This window comes from Procambarus clarkii, chromosome 14, assembly GCF_040958095.1.
Source record: "Procambarus clarkii isolate CNS0578487 chromosome 14, FALCON_Pclarkii_2.0, whole genome shotgun sequence".
Lineage (NCBI taxonomy): Eukaryota > Metazoa > Arthropoda > Malacostraca > Decapoda > Cambaridae > Procambarus > Procambarus clarkii.
In genome coordinates, this window is record NC_091163.1 from 12977464 (window position 1) to 12997968 (window position 20505).

General features: G+C 42.3%; 1 protein-coding gene across 2 annotated transcripts in view; it reads right to left on the bottom strand.

Annotated features, from left to right (window-relative positions):
- The window catches only part of LOC123771721 (nephrin), a 179097-nt gene that overhangs the window by 28920 nt on the left and 129672 nt on the right, over positions 1-20505 (bottom strand). For both annotated transcript variants that reach the window (XM_069324401.1, XM_069324402.1), the window contains exons 13-17: positions 19223-19340; positions 17083-17273; positions 15607-15771; positions 11021-11134; positions 8126-8270 (exon numbers count right to left, since the gene is read on the bottom strand). In XM_069324401.1, coding sequence (XP_069180502.1) covers positions 8126-8270; positions 11021-11134; positions 15607-15771; positions 17083-17273; positions 19223-19340 — 733 coding nt within the window. The remainder of the gene's footprint in view (positions 1-8125; positions 8271-11020; positions 11135-15606; positions 15772-17082; positions 17274-19222; positions 19341-20505) is intronic.

Genomic DNA, 20505 nt, shown 5'->3' on the forward strand with positions numbered 1-20505 from the left:
GAGAGAGAGAGAAAACCCCCACAAAATAGGATAAAAATGTAACACTGAAATCTGGTGGTGATAACACAGTGTGAGGTTCGGTTTCAACCTCACATAATTTATAATTAATGACCCATTGTCGCGACACTAATAATAAGATAATTTTTTGGTGAATTATCAACTTTGTTTTACAGTAATTCGTGAAACACCGAGGTGGCTTTTTTGTTTATTTTCTATTAATGTTTCTTGCTTTATTAATTAAGGCTATTAATTAAGGCTATTATTTAAGAGGCTATTAATGCCTCTTGCTTTTTTGCCCGAAACGCTACGCGTACTAGTGGCTGTACAAGAATGTAACAACTCTTGTATATATCTCAAAAAAAAAATTATTCGTTTAGTGTTTCTAAGAGAATAGGAGGAAAGGAACTATGATGAAAATAGGCTAAGGGGAGAGCGAGTGATGGGGGATTGAACAATAGGTAATGGGGGTGGGGGAAGAAGAGAGAGATAATAAAGAGGGGTGCAATTAATAAAAGAGTGGACGAGAGAGTGGAAAACAATGGGTAATGGAGGTGGCAAGGAAGTGATAATAAGAAATAAAGGGGAACAGAAATAATGGGTAAAAGACAGAAAATAACAGATAATAGGGGGGGCGGGAATACTGGGGAAAGGAGAATGTGAATAGTGGATAATGGAGGTGGTACTAATGGGTAGAGAAGAGGAAGGGGGAATTATCAGGGGGAAAGCACCAAGCCATTGCGCCTATATAGCACTTGGAAGGGGTCAGGATAAGGATTTATGATGGGACGTGGGGGAAAAGAAATGGTGCTCAACCACTTGGATGATCGGGGGATTGAACGCCGACCTGCATGAAGCGAGAATCATAGGTAACTGGGCGGGATTAATGGGTAAAGAGACGGGAATGAAGAGTTATTCAGGTCTATCAACCTCTGAAGGGTTATAAAGGCCTATCATCCTCTGGAGGGTTATTAAGGCATATCAACCGCTGAAGGGTTATTAAGGCCAATCAACTGCTGGAGGGTTATTAAGGCCTATCAATTTCTGGAGATTTATTAATGCCTATCAACCCCGGCGAGGGTTATTAAGGCCTATCATCCTCTGCAGGGTTATTAAGGCCTATCAACTACGGGAGAGTTATTAAGGCCTATCATCCTCTGAAGGGTTATTACGGCCTATTAACTACGGGAGAGTTATTAAGGCCTATCAACCACTGGAGGTATATTGAGGCCTATCATCTTCTGAAGGGTTATTTAGGCCTATCAACTACTGGAGGGCTATTAAGGCCTATTAACTTCGGGAGGGTTATTAAAACTTATCACCAGAGAACACAAACCCCTACAAAATATTCCTGGAACTAAGCACACAAACAAGACAAAAATACAAATAAAAAAATGAAATATTTAACAAAACCAAAAAATATATATTTTCTTCACGTATAAATATTCAAGCAAGTAAGCAAAATAATTAATTTAAAACGGATTTAAAAATTTTAAAATTAAATATTGCAGAGAACAGCACTATGTTGGCCGGGTGAGAGCATTATAACTCAGGAAAATAAACACAGTGGATAAAAGAACTTGGAACTACGCTTGGGAAAGTGGGTCAAAAAGGAACCAAGATCACGAAGCAGTTACGCAAGTACTTTACGAACGTGTACATCTTTCCTCAATCTTTGACGGCTTTGGTTACATATATTAAACAGTTTACAAGCATGAAAACTTGCCAATCAACTGTTGTTATTGTTATAAACAGCCTCCTGGTGCTTCGGAGCTCATTAACTGTTTAATAAATGTAAACAAAGCCGCCAAAGATTGAGAAAAGATGTACAGGTTCGTAAGTGCTTGCGTAACTGCTTCGGGAATCTGGCTTCAGGTAGGTCGACCTATTTTCCTTAGTGCCCCCTCACTAGGACGACCCCCGGCCTGCTGGAGGAACGACAACTGTGGTCACAGAAGCGACCCACCGTCAGAAAAAATTAATATCTAGCATGATTAATGTCATTTTCGCACACACACAATAACATACAATCACAATCACCAACAGATTTATCTCCAGGGTACACGAGCTATCAACACAGATGCCTGCCAGCCTCCATGCCCCGTTTTCTGTCACTGGATGTCTTATATCAGCCAATGAGACAATTACTGCGAGCATTATATACATAATGCTTGAAATCATGACAATTTCATTGACGAGTTTTATAACGTTAATGCACGTGTAAAATTTAACTGGCAGGCATTTACACTAAAGCGAAACGCAATATGTCAATACTGTATTAATCCTCGAATATTCGGCCACTCGTTTTCAAAATATTTTTCATACACATAAGTATTCCGGAGAAGCATTTTAATTTTATTAATAAAAATAATGGCATTATTATTATTATTATTATTATTTAGTGTTATACTAAATGCTTTTATGCTTTTTGTTGTACTTGCTTATTTTACCTGGTAAATAATTATTTACTTTGAAAGTACTTGTAATTCATGCCCTTTTTTCAGGGTAGTTGATATCTTCAATTACTTTAGGTGGAGGATATACTAAACTAGGCCTATAATTGCATTTAGGCCTAGGACATGTTTGGGAAGTGCTCAGGGTTACTCTTCACTTTAGTTGTGCTTTTTAGAATTTCAATATTGTGAAAAAAATTTTGGGGGGACTTACATTAGTTTATACATTAATTACCTCGTTACTATGAGCATTAATTTTCTCATTATTATAAGCACTAATTACCTGATTACAATGAGAATTAATTACCTCATTATGGCGAGTATTAATTACTTTACAACTCCATTACGAATTTAACCAAAATCACAACATTTCTTACCTTAAGGGAAATTTTACATTTTCTTCCTGTTCCTTGTTCCAGGACCTGCTCCTGGAACACGGAACAGATGCCTCCCGCTTCCAAAACTGTTCCTTAAACTTCCACGGCGGAAAATAAAGGCATGTCTTTCCCCGAGACGTTAAAATATGGCTCTCAGGGGACGAGGCCCGAAATACGTCACTATTCTAAAACAACAAGGGTCTTGTTCCCTGTCATTCCACAGAGGTTAACGTGTCTTTTATGTACAAAGCTATGTAGGTCCCTCTCGCACTCAGGAGCGTGCGCCACGAGCTCCGCCGAAGATCTGATATACAGTTGCTCCAAAGGCTTGTATCAAGCAAACTAAGGTATATTTCGCTTCTGTATATACACATAGATCATAATTCTAGTATCATCTCTGTGTTCAGGACTAAATTATACTTGCTGGTTGGTCAGTAAACTGGTGTTGTTGCCTTACAACCTTATATAGGTTGATAAATCTTGCTTTTTCGGTGTTATTTGTTTCTTGAAGTATATTTACTGATTGATCAGAAATCAATTGTGGTGGTCTTAATAACCCTCCAGAGATTAATAAGCCCTGAAACCCAACATGAAACCAAACCAGATTTCACAAAATGTCTAGGCCAGGAGCTTTAGCCCATTACACAGAGAAATCACAATTGCGTGATGCAGTGTAAAACCCTGGTTTGTGCCTCGGAGAGGCTGCAGGATCTAGTAAGTTCAGTAGAACTTCGGTTTCAACTCTTTTTGACCATGTCGTAGCTCAGTCGATTAAGGCAGCGTCTGGGATGCTCTCGGACGCAGGTTCGAATCCTCGTCACGGCCCTTGTGGATTAGCTCTACCCCACTTTCTATTGTGTTTACACCAAAAGGTTATATTAGTCGACAATAAATGTGGTGTTTGTTCACCAAGGTATTGTACAAGCCCCTAATAATTATCCCGCGGATACAATGTAACTATATATACACTGCATCATTAAATCTATTATATATATATATAGCAGGCAAGCGAAAGTGAAATGGGATGACTTAATATAGAAATATATAGGAATTTTTATATGGGAATAAATAGTTTTAGGAATATATAGTTTATATAGGAATATATAGTTTATATAGGAATATATAGTTTTAGGAATTTACAGTTTATATTGGAATATATAGTTTTAGGAATTTACAGTTTATATAGGAATATATAGTTTATATAGGAATTTTGCAAAAAAAATTAGACTGGAGTAAAAATGCCGCGCAGTAAAAAAAATCTTCACTTTATTCTTGCAATAAAAACGAAGCGCCATTTCACGACTTGGGTCTCTCTCTCTCTCTCTCTCTCTCTCTCTCTCTCTCTCTCTCTCTCTCTCTCTCTCTCTCTCTCTCTCTCTCTCTCTCTCTCTCTCTCTCTCTCTCTCTCTCTCTCCAATACTCTGCCCCAAGCTCGGTGCTCTGTGGTTATCTTGAGATGATTTCTGGGCTTAGCGTCCCCGCGGCCCGGTCCTCGACCAGGCCTTCTTTTTGTTACACACTCCCAGGAAGCAGCCCGTAGCAACTGTCTAACTCCCTTGTATCTATTTACTGCTAGGTGAACAGACGCATCAGGGTGAAAGAAACTCTGCCGATTTGTTTCCGCCTCTACCGGGGATCGAGCCCGGAGCCTCAGGACTATGAATCCCGAGCGAGGTTCACTCAGCTGTCAGGCTTGGTCCAATTTATATATCTGGGCATTTCTAACGTAAGGGGCTAGTCTCTCGCCTAACTTTTCAAGATGACACGAGTGGTATAGGCGTGTTATAGGTGAGTCGGCCTCTATTCCCCCCTTTAAGAAATATCAGCTTCTATGACTTTCATGAAGTCTGAAATTGGGGATTTGTTTTCCGTAGAGTTGTCAACAGATTTTCATCTACACAAAAGCTGCAGCTAGCTTTTTGACACACTGTACTTCCCTTCATATAATCTAGGGTAGCTAGTTCTTGACACACACTGTACTCCCCTTCATATAGTCTAGGGTAGCTAGTTCTTGACACACACTGTACTCCCCTTCATATAGTCTAGGGTAGCTAGTTCTTGACACACACTGTACTCCCCTGCATATAATCTAGGGTAGCTAGTTCTTGACACGCACTGTACTCCCCTTCATATAGTCTAGGGTAGCTAGTTCTTGACACACACTGTACTCCCCTTCATATAGTCTAGGGTAGCTAGTTCTTGACACACACTGTACTCCCCTTCATATAGTCTAGGGCAGCTAGTTCTTGACACACACTGTACTCCCCCTTCATATAGTCTAGGGTAGCTAGTTCTTGACACACACTGTACTCCCCTTCATATAGTCTAGGGTAGCTAGTTCTTGACACACACTGTACTCCCCTTCATATAGTCTAGGGCAGCTAGTTCTTGACACACACTGTACTCTCCTTCATATAGTCTAGGGTAGCTACACAAATACAGATGTACCTAAATGTGTTAATAGAAAAAAAAGCTGTACAAATGTCCAGATAAATGTCTTAGAAATAGAAAACGTGAAGCTGGTTCTTAACACTGTATAAGGAACCAGCACAAATGTACATGTAATTAAACACCAAAATCGTAATATTAAATTTTCTGAGAGAGAGAGAGAGAGAGAGAGAGAGAGAGAGAGAGAGAGAGAGAGAGAGAGAGAGAGAGAGAGAGAGAGAGAGATGGAAAGAGGTAGGAGGGAGAGAGAGAAGGAAGGAAAACGGGTAAGAAGGCATAAAAGAGTGAAGGGACGAAACAGGAAAGGTGGAGATGGGGAGGAAAAGAGAGAAGAGAGAGAGGGAAAAAAAGAGCTGAAAGAGGAGGGGAAAGAGAGGGTTGATATGATAGATACAGAGGGTTGAGATGGGGGAGAGAAGAGGGGATGAGAGAGAGAGAGAGAGAGAGAGAGAGAGAGAGAGGGAGAGGGAGAGAGAGAGAGAGAGAGAGAGAGAGAGAGAGAGAGAGAGAGAGAGAGAGAGAGAGAGAGAGAGAGAGACAGACAGACAGAGCCGGGGAGACTCGCCTAATGTTCATATATTTCCATATAAAACAGGAAAACAAGCAAATAAATTAATTAGGCTTCGGTTTTGGAGCATCGATGAAAATTTTGGAAATAATTAGCAGAATTCCACTGTGGTGTTGCTGGTGGTGGTGGTGTGTTGCTGGTGGTGGTGGTGTGTTGCTGGTGGTGGTGGTGTGTTGCTGGTGGTGGTGGTGTGTTGGTGGTGGTGTGTTGCTGGTGGTGGTGTGTTGCTGGTGGTGGTGTGTTGCTGGTGGTGGTGTGTTGCTGGTGGTGGTGTTGCTGGTGGTGGTGTGTTGGTGGTGGTGGTGGTGGTGGTGGTGGTGGTGGTGGTGGTGTGTTGCTGGTGGTGGTGTGTTGGTGGTGGTGGTGGTGGTGGTGGTGGTGGTGGTGGTGGTGTGTTGCTGGTGGTGGTGTGTTGGTGGTGTGTTGCTGGTGGTGGTGTGTTGGTGGTGTGTTGCTGGTGGTGGTGTGTTGCTGGTGTTGCGTGTTGCAGCTAACGTGTTACAAATACTAGCAGTGGATTTTCCGAACATATCTTTTATATGTATATTTATATATATCAAGCGTAATGCAGGAAGTAAAACAGTGACAAAGCAATCAGTCTGTCCTCCCCCAAGCACAGACCTCAATAATACCCGTCCCTCTACTCTCACTATGGGTGTAATGATCCCAACATCCAAATTACCATCATCGTCGCAATCTAGTGATGACCACCACCACCACTGTTACCACAATCCTAACCACTACCACACCACAATCACCAGAACAACCACCACTACCACAATTGGGGTCCTCCACACTGGGGTGAAATTGGGTAAACTCCCAAACTCCTCTTGAGTAATGCTCTAGTGATTCGCTGCTCATACCTCTGTAGTCTCTAGTGTGATTGGCTGCCTCAGCCTCAATTACTTCACTGATTGGCTATTAAAGTCTGGCTCAAGTCGAGTCTTTGAATGCTCCAAGAGTCACAGATATAGATTGGAAGAATATCTAGATAACTAACCCCTACTCATCATTAGAGGCCGAATGATTGTTAATCCTCAGCTCGTCCTCATCAATAGAGGCCGAATGATCGTTGAACCTAATCCCATCCTCATCGACAAAGGCCTGCATGAGGACAGGTTGCAGGATAGCACTTGGAAGGGGTCGGGATAAGGATTTGGGATGGGATGGGGGGAAAGGAATGGTGACCAACCACTTTGACGGTCGGGGATTGAACGCCGACCTGCATGAAGCGAGACCGTCCCTCTACCGTCCGGCTCAAGTGGTTGGGCAGGAGTTTGAGGAGAATAAGATATCATTTTCCACACTTAGGAAGCTTAAGTAATAAAGAAATAACACTTTCCATGAACATATAAAGTTACACAGTGCATACTTTTATTTAATAATGCTAATTAGTTAATAATAATTTTTAGTTATTGTTTTATTTAATAATAAAGTATTTTGTATGATGTGTTCATTGATAAATCTAAATATATCGAATGAAGATCGATATGTCTTGAGAAAAATAACATTGGTATCGTACAATGTAATTATATATGTCTAATAAAATAACATTTACTTACCTGATATCGTGTGCTTTTATATATCTAATAAAAATCAGACAGACTTACCTGATAAAATATAATAATTAAAAAAATAAAGACTGACTCGATAACGTGCGATTTAATATATCTAATAAAAAAAACATTGACTTACCTGAAAAAAAAAAAACATTCATAAATATATATCTGCTAAAATATAATTTGACTTGCCTCATAAAATGCTGATAATTTGCAAAATAATTGCAGAGTGTTGAAGAATGCATTTCCTAAATAATTGTACAATGTTCTTGACAAAAATGAATAATTAGCTTATGTAAATTTTTCCAAAGATGTTCACACGTAATTAGCGAGAAATAAATGCAAGAAATCAATGATATAAACAATGAAAGCATTCTAGGAGTGAACTAATATTATATATATATATATATATATATATATATATATATATATATATAAATATTCACTAAACATTCACGTGCAAAGAAAAAAATATATTAAGTAAAATCAAGACACAAAACCACATATCATACGAGACACCTGTCACTCAGAGCACATCACACACCTGTCACTTGTCACTCACACACACCCAGACATCAAATTTAAACAGTCAATGCAAGTACTTTCTACAGTACCAGTGTAATGACTGTACTCTCAATGGCTACCTATAACACACACACACACACACACACACACACACACACACACACACACACACACACACACACAAACATGGCGACTCACTGGAGGTAACAGCTTGAACATCAGCCTTGGTGTACTCTGAGACGCCCTTGTCGTTGTACGCCAAGACACCGAAGGAGTAGCCGGTCCCGAGAGCTAGACCCGTCACCGTGAACGACGTCGCATTCTCAGGATAGACGTCAGTGTACTACATTGAGAGGGAGAGAGAGAGAGAGAGAGGTTGTAGTGAAGTTTTGGAAATCTTATCTTGAGGTTATCTTGAGATGATTTCGGGGCTTTAGTGTCCCCGCGGCCCGGTCCTCGACCAGGCCTCCACCCCCAGGAAGCAGCCCGTGACAGCTGACTAACTCCCAGGTACCTATTTACTGCTAGGTAATATATGGTTGGTGGTGATTGTGAACGGGTGTCACAGGCTAGTGGATCATAAATAGCGAGTGACAGGAACTAGTGACAACTAATAATGACCCCACAGGCACTAGCAGGGGGATAATAACCAATGGGTTGATGGTAGTAAGGGGTGAGGTAACGACCGTATGTAATGACCCGATGTGATAGGGAGAATTAACTGAACGATGAGGAGAGGTTGGGGCTGAGAGGGGGACTTGGTGGGGGTGTGGTTGCTCTGAGTGGTGGTAGGCACTAACCACATTCCTGTTGGGGATGAGGGGGGGGGGATGGTAGGGAATAGGGGAGGGTGGTGGGGTTGCTGGTGGAGTGGTGGTTGGGGAGAATTGGTGATTTAGAAAATGGGGGTGGTGGGAGATTTGGTGGTGGTTTTAGTGTTGTTGGTGGTGATGATATTGGTGGTGGTAGTGGTTGGGATGGTGGTGGTGGTGGTGGTAGTGGTGGTGATGGTGGTAATGGTAGTGGTGATGGTGGTAGTGGTGGTGATGGTGGTAATGGTAGTGGTGATGGTAGTGGTCGTGGGAGTGGTTGGGATGGTGGTGGTGGTGGTGGTGATGGTGGTAATGGTAGTGGTGATGGTAGTGGTGGTGGTAGTGGCTGGGATGATGGTGGTGGGGGTGGTGGTAGTAGTGGTAATAGTGGTAGTGCTGGTGATGGTGGTAGTAGTAGTGGTGATGGTGGTAGTAGTAGTGGTGATGGTGGTAGTGGCTTTACCACCACCATTTTAAAAATATAGATGGAGACATGAAAAAAAAAAACCAGTCAATTGGCCTGCCAATAATTACTGAACTAACTACCCTGATAATCCCCCCAATTTAACATTTTGACAATTCAGAACAATGTTAAAAAAAAAAAGAATAAAAGAAAAAAAACAGTCCTGCAGTTTCAGGGTTTTCTAAAATTAATCAAAATTTTTATACCTGCGCCCAAAATTAATCTGCCGGAATGATGATATTCGAATATTAAAATAGTGCTATTAAAAATCCACCTGCTGTAATTAGCGAAGCAGGGGCAGGAATCATCAATCATTTACGAAACATTTACATCTCTCAAAAATTATGACGGCTTTGTTTACATCTAATAAATCTGTTTATGAGCACTACGAGGCTGTTTATAAGATGATCAAGCATGGACTATTAACTTCAGAGTCCCATAAACTGTTAAACGTAAACAAAGCCACGATGAATCTTGAAAGATGTACAGGTTTCGGAGGTGGATGAGTGAATGGATGATGAATCTCAGCTTAATTTTTTTTTAATTTTGCCCCGAGGGGCGAGTTTATTGGGCAGCGTCACTCATCCTGTGAGTGGACACACCGCCATAGTGACAGTATTGGGCAGCGTCACTCATCCTGTGAGTGGACACACCGCCATAGTGACAGTATTGGGCAGCGTCACTCATCCTGTGAGTGGACACACCGCCATAGTGACAGTATTGGGCAGCGCCACTCATCCTGTGAGTGGACACACCGCCATAGTGACAGTATTGGGCAGCGCCACTCATCCTGTGAGTGGACACACCGCCATAGTGACAGTATTGGGCAGCACCACTCATCCTGTGAGTGGACACACCGCCATAGTGACAGTATTGGGCAGCACCACTCATCCTATGAGTGGACACACCGCCATAGTGACAGTATTGGGCAGCGCCACTCATCCTGTGAGTGGACACACCGCCATAGTGACAGTATTGGGCAGCGCCACTCATCCTATGAGTGGACACACCGCCATAGTGACAGTATTGGGCAGCGCTACTCATCCTGTGAGTGGACACACCGCCATAGTGACAGTATTGGGCAGCGTCACTCATCCTGTGAGTGGACACACCGCCGTAGTGACAGTATTGGGCAGCGTCACTCATCCTGTGAGTGGACACACCGCCATAGTGACAGTATTGGGCAGCGCCACTCATCCTGTGAGTGGACACACCGCCATAGTGACAGCATTGGGCAGCGCCACTCATCCTATGAGTGGACACACCGCCATAGTGACAGTATTGGGCAGCGCCACTCATCCTGTGAGTGGACACACCGCCATAGTGACAGTATTGGGCAGCGCCACTCATCCTATGAGTGGACACACCGCCATAGTGACAGTATTGGGCAGCGTCACTCATCCTGTGAGTGGACACACCGCCATAGTGACAGTATTGGGCAGCGTCACTCATCCTGTGAGTGGACACACCGCCATAGTGACAGTATTGGGCAGCGACACTCATCCTGTGAGTGGACACACCGCCATAGTGACAGTATTGGGCAGCGTCACTCATCCTGTGAGTGGGCACACCGCCATAGTGACAGTATTGGGCAGCGCCACTCATCCTGTGAGTGGACACACCGCCATAGTGACAGTATTGGCCAGCGCCACTCATCCTGTGAGTGGACACACCGCCATAGTGACAGTATTGGCCAGCGCCACTCATCCTGTGAGTGGGCACACACCGCCATAGCAGCATGTACCACACTCCCCAATAGGAAGAAAACCCGCTGGGTTGTTCAAATCTTAGCCTATCAACTGCTTATGGTCCGCTTACCTGGTATCTATTCGTGTCGGTAATGTGGAACCTGACACGAAACTTTTGGGGCAGACCTCCGTCGAAGCTGGGAGTCCACTGCACGTCCACGGAGTTGTGAGTGAAGTTGACGACCTGTGGTAAGAGGCCAGTCATCCATCAAGTGCTATCAACTCAAGATTAGTAATGGAACATTTTAGAAATAATGGGAAATGTTGTTTGTTTAAACGTGTGTATTCCACCTAGTTGTGTTTGCGTGGGTTGAACTCTGCTCTTTGGTCCCGCCTCTTCAATTGTTAGCCAACTGGTGTACAGGTTCCTCAGCTTCTCGAACTCTTAATCATATCTACATACGAAACTGTGTATGGAGTCTGGCTCCTCTACATCACTGCCTAATGCATTCCATTAACTACTCTGACACTGAAAAGGTTCTTTGTAATGTCTCTGTGGCTCATTTGGGTACTCAGCTTCCACCTGTGTCCCCCCCTTGTGCGAGTGCCACCCGTGTTAAATAATCAGTCCTTATCTACCCTGCCAATCCCCTGAGAATTTTGTATGTGATAATCATGTCCCCCCAAACTCTTCTGTCTTCCTGTGTCGTGAGGTGCAATTCACGCAGCCATTCCTCGTAACTCATGCCTCTTAGTTCTGGGACTAGTCTAGTGGCATACATACCTCTGAACTTTCTCCAGCTTCGTCTTGTGCTTGACAAGGTACGAACTTCACGCTGGGGCCGAAGCATCTTTACCAAAGCACATGTTTGTGACACTGACCTAATATTTTGGGTCCTGTGCCTAATTCAACAGTTTTTTGTACATGAACATAGTGTTCACTATTGCCCCTCTGTTGGCCCATCTAAATGAAGAGCTAAGTTGGTGGAACAATGCACCATCATCTGTCTAAGAACAACTGTTCTGCAATCAGATCAATAGCAAGGAACTTTCACAGCAATCAGGTCAATAAAATCCTAACAATAAACAATCTCAGCTTGTTTCAGAAGGTCCTACTAAACACACACACACACACACATATATATATATATATATATATATATATATATATATATATATATATATATATATATATATATATATATATATATATATATATATATATATATATAAATATATATAAGATTAGGTTTTTATAAATAGGAGCTGCCTCGTATGTGCCAATAGGCCTTCAGCAGTTATCTTCATTCTTATGTTAAGTGAACATATTGGAAGCCTGCAAATCAGATCGCGTACAAGACCTCCTCTTCACCATTTAAAATTGAATTGAATCAGACATAAAGATTGATACGGTGCAAATCGGAAGTTGCAAGGCATATAGTGATCAACACATCATGTCTGTTGAAGCAACTGATGCAACACAACACGTAACCCCATATTTCATATTACTATATAGGCTCTATATAATAGAGCCCATATTATTATATGGGCTGTAGGAGACTCGAACACTGGACTCTACGTGTGTGTGTGTGAGACTGAAGCTCTATCGACCGATAGCTCTATTTTATTTCACATTCTTCCTCGCACTCTAACTTGCTCTTATCGCCAAGGACAACTTCGCCCAACAAGATGGAGAAGGTGTCAAACAATGGAAAAGGGGAAGGAATGGGCAGCAGAAAAAAGGGAAAAGGGAAGGAATACGTAGCAGAAAAAGAGGAAAAGGGAAAGAATAGGGAGCAGAAAAAGGTGGAAAATGGAAGGAATAGGTAGCAGGAAATGGGAAAAGGGAAGGAATAGGGAGTAGGAAAAGGGAAAAGGGAAGGAATAGGGAGCAGAAAAAGGGGGAAGGGGAAGAAATGGGGCAGCAGAAAAAGAGGAAAAGGGAAGGAATAGGGAGCAGAAAAAGGGGGGAAGGGGAAGAAATGGGGCAGCAGAAAAAGAGGAAAAGGGAAGGAATAGGGAGCAGAAAAAAGGGAAAAGGGAAGAAATAGGGAGCAACAAAGGAAAAAGGGAAGTAATGGGGTAGCAGAAAAAGGGGAAAGACAGCAAACTCCCCCTTTTTTTTTTTAAACCATGCAACCAGCTTCCTGTACTCAAGCCTTCGGCTCCCCTCGGGTCAAATATATCCCCTTTAAGGGCTTTCTGGGAGGTATTAAGCATTCCTTTGGGAGAAATTACCCGGAAAAAATTATTTCCGTGTTTAATGTGGGTGCCTATGTTAGGAGAGAGGAGGGTATGAGGCCACTTGGAGGTGCCACTTTGGTGGAGTGCCAGGAGCCTAATGTCTTCACTTAGCAAGGTAATGTTGTGACAACGTTGCGACATAGTCATGTAGATACGTTTAGCAAGGAAATGTTGTGACAACGTTGCGATATAGTCATGTAGATACTTTTAGCAAGGAAATGTTGTGAAAACGTTGCGACATAGTCATGTAGATACGTTTAGCAAGGAAATGTTGTGACAACGTTGCGACATAGTTATGTAGATACTTTTAGCAAGGTAATGTTGTGAAAACGTTCCAGCATAGTCACGTGGAGACCGACATCAACAACACTTATATATGTGGCCATGTAAATGCCTTTTGTAGTGTTATTTGTTTGTTATTAATGTGATTTTTGTTATTAATAATCTTTCGTCGTTATTGTAATTATTATCAACGCTGTTACAAATCATTTTAATTTGGATTATGTGTGTTAGAAAATAGTTGTTAGAGAGGATAGCTTAATTCCCAGCCGAAGTTCTCTCCTCTTGTCTGCTTTCTCTCACCCTGCCTTCTCTCACCCTGCCTTCTCTCACCCTGCCTTCTCCCACCCTGCCTTCTCCCACCCTGCCTTCTCTCACCCTGCCTTCTCTCACCCTGCCTTCTCCCACCCTGCCTTCTCTCACCCTGCCTTCTCTCACCCTGCCTTTTCTCACCCTGCCTTCTCCACCCTGCCTTCTCTCACCCTGCCTTCTCTCACCCTGCCTTCTCTCATCCTGCCTTCTCCCACCCTGCCTTCTCTCACCCTGCCTTCTCTCACCCTGCCTTCTCTCACCCTGCCTTCTCTCACCCTGCCTTCTCTCACCCTGCCTTCTCTCACCCTGCCTTCTCTCACCCTGCCTTCTCTCACCCTGCCTTCTCCACCCTGCCTTCTCTCACCCTGGGAGATAGATAAAATCTCCCCAATCTTCCTATTACTCTATACAACCATCCCATCTCCCACCTTCCCCTGGAGTATTGTTACCTTGTAGTGATTCCTGGTTGGTGGTCTGTTCAACCAAACTGTTGGACGCGGCTGCTCGCAGCTTGACATGAATCCCAGTCTGGTTGATAAGGTACTCCCTTCTCGAGGTGACTGTCGAGTTCTCTTTTAAACCCTGTTTAAAGGAGACGGCCAGTTATACTCCTTGTGTGGAGAGGGAGCGTGTTGAAAAGTCTCGGGTCTTTGATGTTGACAGAGTTCTGCTTCAGCGTGCCTTTTGAATCTCTGCTGCTCAATAGGGTTATTTTGTACATCCTGCCATTTCCCTCCTGGCCTAATGTGATGTTATTTCCGTGTGCAGATGCGGAACCTGCAAGTTTGATATGTTTTTCGAGTGTCAATTATTATGTATCTCTGCCGTCAAAGCTCTAGAGAAAACAGATTTAGTCATTGTAATAAGTCTCAATCGACTCCAGCCTTAGAGGATGCTCTTTGGTCCGCAATGGTTCCAGCTTTGAATGGGGCTGTTATTGTGTAACCCTGTTCCACTCTAGAGGACACTTGTGTCTTAAAAAGTATCATCACTGGCATGGCATTTCTTGTTTGAAAGGTTCTTGTTATCCATATTGTCATTTTTGTTTTGTTTTTGCAATTGTGACAAATACTTTGTTTTCTTCCATCATGATTATTCCCCAGAACCACTGCTTTCTCGTTCTATTCCGTGATTTGATTGCGTCTTATATGTGGTTTCCATTTTTATATTTTCGTTTTTTTTTCCATAGAACAAGTGTTGTGAAAACTCTAAGACTCCCTTCTTGGCATAGCTAATCAGCTCAGTTCTCAACCTGACAACTCTAACAAGACTTTATACTGTATCTCCTTATCTTAGGAGTATCTAGTTCTCAGATATCTCCAATATCTCAGTTCTCCAACAATAATTTATACTGTAATTCACATCCATATCTACATACCTTTCAGCACTCGATCAAACAACATCTCCCCTCTGAAATACACCAAACAACATCTCCCCTCTGAAATACACCAAGCAACATCTCCCCTCTGAAATACACCAAGCAACATCTCCCCTCTGAAATACACCAAGCAACATCTCCCCTCTGAAATACACCAAACAACCCCACAATTTGCCTTCACATTATCGTATAGCCAACAGCCAATATCACATAATCAACAACCCACAACTCAGCACTTTACTGTCATAAACCATTACAACACAAACACGCATGGGAGTCCAAGGTTCGAAACTCCTACAACCCAGATGAACGGAATATTTATTTCCACTGATATGTGGATAACAATTTATATTCTGCCACACAAACCTCACTCTCCACTTCACTAGTGATCTAACCCCATTAAAATCCACATCTTACAAATCCATCTTAGTGCCGCACACCCCACACAACAGCGCCTCTAACCCCTCACATCCCCCAACAACAACATCCGCTAAGAACCCCACCTTGAGGTCGAGTGGGGTGTCTGGCTTGCTGGTGCCATCTAGATGAATTGCTGAGCGGGAAGACCCAAGGGGGTTTTGTGCCTGGCACTCGAAGAACCCGTAGTCCTTGTTGGTGATGTTTTTCACCAGCAACACGCTCTCGTAGGTCACCAGCTCGTCCACCAGCTGAGGGGAAGATGTCACCAGCAGCAGCAACAGGGAGGAAAAAGATGAAAGTACGAGTTAGTTGTCATACGTGAATATTTCTTCACTCGTTCTACCATATAAATCACGCTTGTATCACCTAACATGTTGTAATCGGGGTGAGAATAGCTTGAGCTACCTCATCCCATTGTGTGTATTTTACCTCAATAAACTTATTTCAATTTCAATTTCAACATGTAGTAACAAATATCTTTGTAACAATTTGTAAGTTGTAACAACACTTTGTAAGTTGTAACAATTTTTTAACGCGTCATAAATACTTTATAGCAAGATGTAACAGCTTTGTAACAAGTTGTAATAAGGTGCTTAAAGTGATTAAAAGGTCATTGGGTTAAATGCTGAATAAAACTAAATAGTACAGCCCAAAATAAGACATCCCCAGTACTAGCTAAAGGTACTACATAACATTAATCTTTCTAACAATTCTAGATAAACAAAAATGCTTAGTATCATGTTGAGTATAATAGGTACCATATATACAAATTTCAGTATGATTTTTAGTTTTTGCTTTCCTACGGATTTCAAAATTAGGATCATTATTCAATATTATTAATAATTTTAGGACAAAACTCCGGAGGTCTTTCCTTGTAAATGTTCCCCACTTAAGCATCACAATATTTATGCTAACTCTTATCTTAAACCTTAATTCAGTATGTGGATTTTAAATGGCATATGTTTCAACTTTTAATCTTTTTAAGAATTGGCACTATGCTAGTACCCCTCCATGCTGTAGGGACAACTACATTTAATTGTCTTACTTAATTGAGGATTGCTGTCATCACAAACTTATATTCCTCAAAAACTCCTATTAAAATTCTCAGGTCTTGTAACAAGTAGCATATAATATATATATAATCATCAAAATATATACACTATATCTGTATAGCATTATATTTGAATAGTGCAGGCGATGAGTCACAATAACGTGGCTGAAGTATGTTGACCAGACCACACACTACAAGTTGAAGGGACGACGACGTTTCGGTCCGTACTGGACCATTCTCCAGTCGATTGCGTCGACTTGAGAACATTACGTCGACACAATCGACTTGAGAATGGTCCAGGACGGACCGAAACGTCGTCGTCCCTTCAACTTCTAGTGTGTGGTCTGGTCAACATATTTGAATAGTGTTCGTTTTCAAGGTGAAGGAAAAGGAAGTGAATAACTGTAGAATGTATTTGACTTATAATAAAATTGCACAACGTTTCGAACCTACATGGTTCATTCTCAAGTGATGTTACAGTACAGGACATTTATACTCTCCAACATACCTTGGTGTCCTCGACGATGTATCTGTTATCGAAGCGAGCATAGATAGCGGGTTCTATGGGGGTGTTATCTCGCGTATACCAAGTGAAGTGTACATAGGGCGCCCCTGAAGCTCTGCAGGTGAGCCTGGCGCTCCGTCCAGCTTCGGCAGCTGCTTTCTGATACTTGGCCGACTTGTCGATGATGGGTTTGTCTGAAGGAGGGACACGAAGTGGTTGATGGTTCTATACATGATGAATACTAGGTCATTCTGCAGGTGAGGAGTCAAAATAACGTGGCTGAAGTATGTTGACCACTCCACACACTGGAAATTGAAGGGACGACGATGTTTCGGTCCGTCCTGGACCATTCTCAAGTCGATTGTACAACATCGACTTGAGAATGGTCCAGGACGGACCGAAACGTCGTCGTCCCTTCATTTTATAGTGTGTGGTCTGGTTAACTGGGATATTCTCTAACTTTTAAAGTGTAAAAGCTCTTATATGAGAGAATATACACCAAAGATGGAGAGCTTACTCGAGGGAAGAAGAGTACATTGGAAGAGAAAGAGGTAAAGATAGAGGGGAAGAGGGTGTGGATGAGAAAAGAACGTAGAAGAGAAATAAAACATGCAAGAAAAATTATATGATGAAGTTGGAGCAGGGTCTGGGAGGCATACCCAGGCATTTATATCTTGTTACCTTTACATTCCTACTTTTATTTAAATTTGATGCATATAATAATCCTCACCTTCGAAATTTTTACTCATAGTTCTATTAAAGTTCTCACTTGCCTACATATCCACTACAGCCTGGTTGGTCTGTACTCTCTTGAAGAAGACTGTCCAATTATTTATTTAAGACTACCACGGTTGTTCCGGCAATATTTCTTATACTTGCTGGGAGGATATTGAACAACCTTGGACCTCTGAGGATCATACAGTGTTCTCTGATTGTGCCTATGGCACCTACACTCTTTCAATGGCTCTGTTTTGCATTTTCTTCCATATTGTTCACTCTAGTATGTTATTTTACTGTGTAAATTTGGGTCCTGTCCCTCCAGTATTGTCCATGTAAATATTATTTGATAATTCTCTCATCTTCTTTCTATAGAGTACATTTGAAGCTTGAAGATGGTCCCAATAATTTAGGTGCTTTATCGTGTCTATGTATACCGTATATGTTCTCTCTATTCCCTCTATTTCAGCAGTCTCTCCTGCTCTGTAGGGGGAGTGAGTATCGAGCAGTACTCAGGACGGGACAACACCAGTGATTTCAATATTATGAACTATCCAGGGACCCCACCTTGGATATAATATCCAGGGTGGGGTCCCTGGATTTGAAGGTTCTCGTAATCCATCAGTATTATCAATCGTTCCAAATCCAACTCATATTTAGAACCTGTAGATATGCTCAAAATCAAGTCAACCAACCATATTAGGGCTGTAGGACACAGCTGGATCCAGATCATCCAGAAACTAAGATGATAGATGCTAATAAGCTCGTTAAATAGGAGTTTCCAATGGCAGCAGCCTTCAGATTAGCTCATGTATGATAATAAAACAGCTTATTCCTAATGTAATTTCCAATGAAATATTAAAGTTTTCGTTAATAAAGAAAGTTAACGTGCAGACGTTCGTGCAGGTGCAAAAGCACGTGGAGTTAATGGAACACGTGGAGGTGCACACAACACGTGGAGGTGCACACAACACGTGGAGGTGCACACAACACGTGGAGGGAAGACATGCACGTGGAGGAAAGACATGCACGTGAAGGGAAGACATGCACGTGGAGGGAAGACATGCACGTGGAGGAAAGACATGCACGTGAAGGGAAGACATGCACGTGGAGGGAAGACATGCACGTGGAGGGAAGACATGCACGTGGAGGGAAGACAAGCACGTGAAGGGAAGACATGCACGTGGAGGGAAGACAAGCACGTGAAGGGAAGACATGCACGTGAAGGGAAGACATGCACGTGAAGGGAAGACATGCACGTGAAGGGAAGACATGCACGTGGAGGGAAGACATGCACGTGAAGGGAAGACATGCACGTGGAGGGAAGACAAGCACGTGAAGGGAAGACATGCACGTGAAGGGAAGACATGCACGTGAAGGGAAGACATGCACGTGAAGGGTTAGACAAGGACGTGGAGGTACTAACGCTTGACAACGATGGTGGTGTTGGCTGTGGCTTCCTCCCCGACCTCGTTCTTGGCCCGGCAGGTGAAGATGCCCGTGTCCTCTGTGGTCACGTTCTTGATTGTCATCTCCACCACGTTCTGGAAGGGAGGGGGGGTGGGAGGGGGGTTGAGTGGGGGTGATCGAGGTGTGTTCATGCGTACATACACGCACACACGCACGCATGCACGCACGCACACACACACACACACACACACACACAGACACTTTCAGCATGAGAATAGTGGAAAAATGGAATGCACTTAAGGAACAGGTTGTGGAAGCAAACTCTATTCATAATTTTAAAACTAAATATGATAGGGAAATGGGACAGGAGTCATTGCTGTAAACAACCGATGGCTAGAAAGGCGGGATCCAAGAGTCAATGCTCGATCCTGCAAGCACAAATAGATGAGTACACACACATTCACACACGCAAGTTCTAAAAGCAAATTCTATTCATAATTTTAAAATTTAGATATGAAAGGGAAATAAATCAAGAGTCTAGGCATTTAACAACCAGCGGCTAGCAAAACCCGGTTCAATAAACTAACTCTCGATCCTACAGGCACAAAACAGGTGATTACAAACAGGCGAGTACACACAAGTAAACAAAACAGACAGATACAATACTGTATATTCCCGAGAACCCAACACAACCCTTTGCTATAATTACAAACAAGAAATTAAAAACTGAAAGGAAGAGTTTCAGGGGGAAACAAAATATGAACCTCAGATATATATCCAAGACCGTCAATTACAAAAACAACAGCGCCACACCACAGGAAGACAAACGCATCACGGCGAGTAATGGCGAGGAATCAATCAGAATCTGAGGCTACAAGGTCCCACAGAGAATGATAAATGGCCGAGCTGCTCTCAGATTGCTTCACCAGGCGAATGATATTTCACGCTTGATCTCTGAGCTGCTTCTTCAGCTAAGATATATATATATATATATATATATATATATATATATATATATATATATATATATATATATATATATATATATATATATATATATATATATATATATATATATATATAAACAGCCCGCCTCGGAAGGGTTTGCCCACCCTAAGCAAATTCAATTTTTGACCTTAGAATGTCGTCGATTTGTGTAACATTCATGTGATTTTGTGGCGAATGTTGGCTTTTTATATAATTATTTGAGAGCGCGAGAGAGAGAGAGGATTTATATGAAATTTAATTATCGTTAGGATAGGGTGGGATGTCTCAAGGATATTGAAACGAAGAGCGATG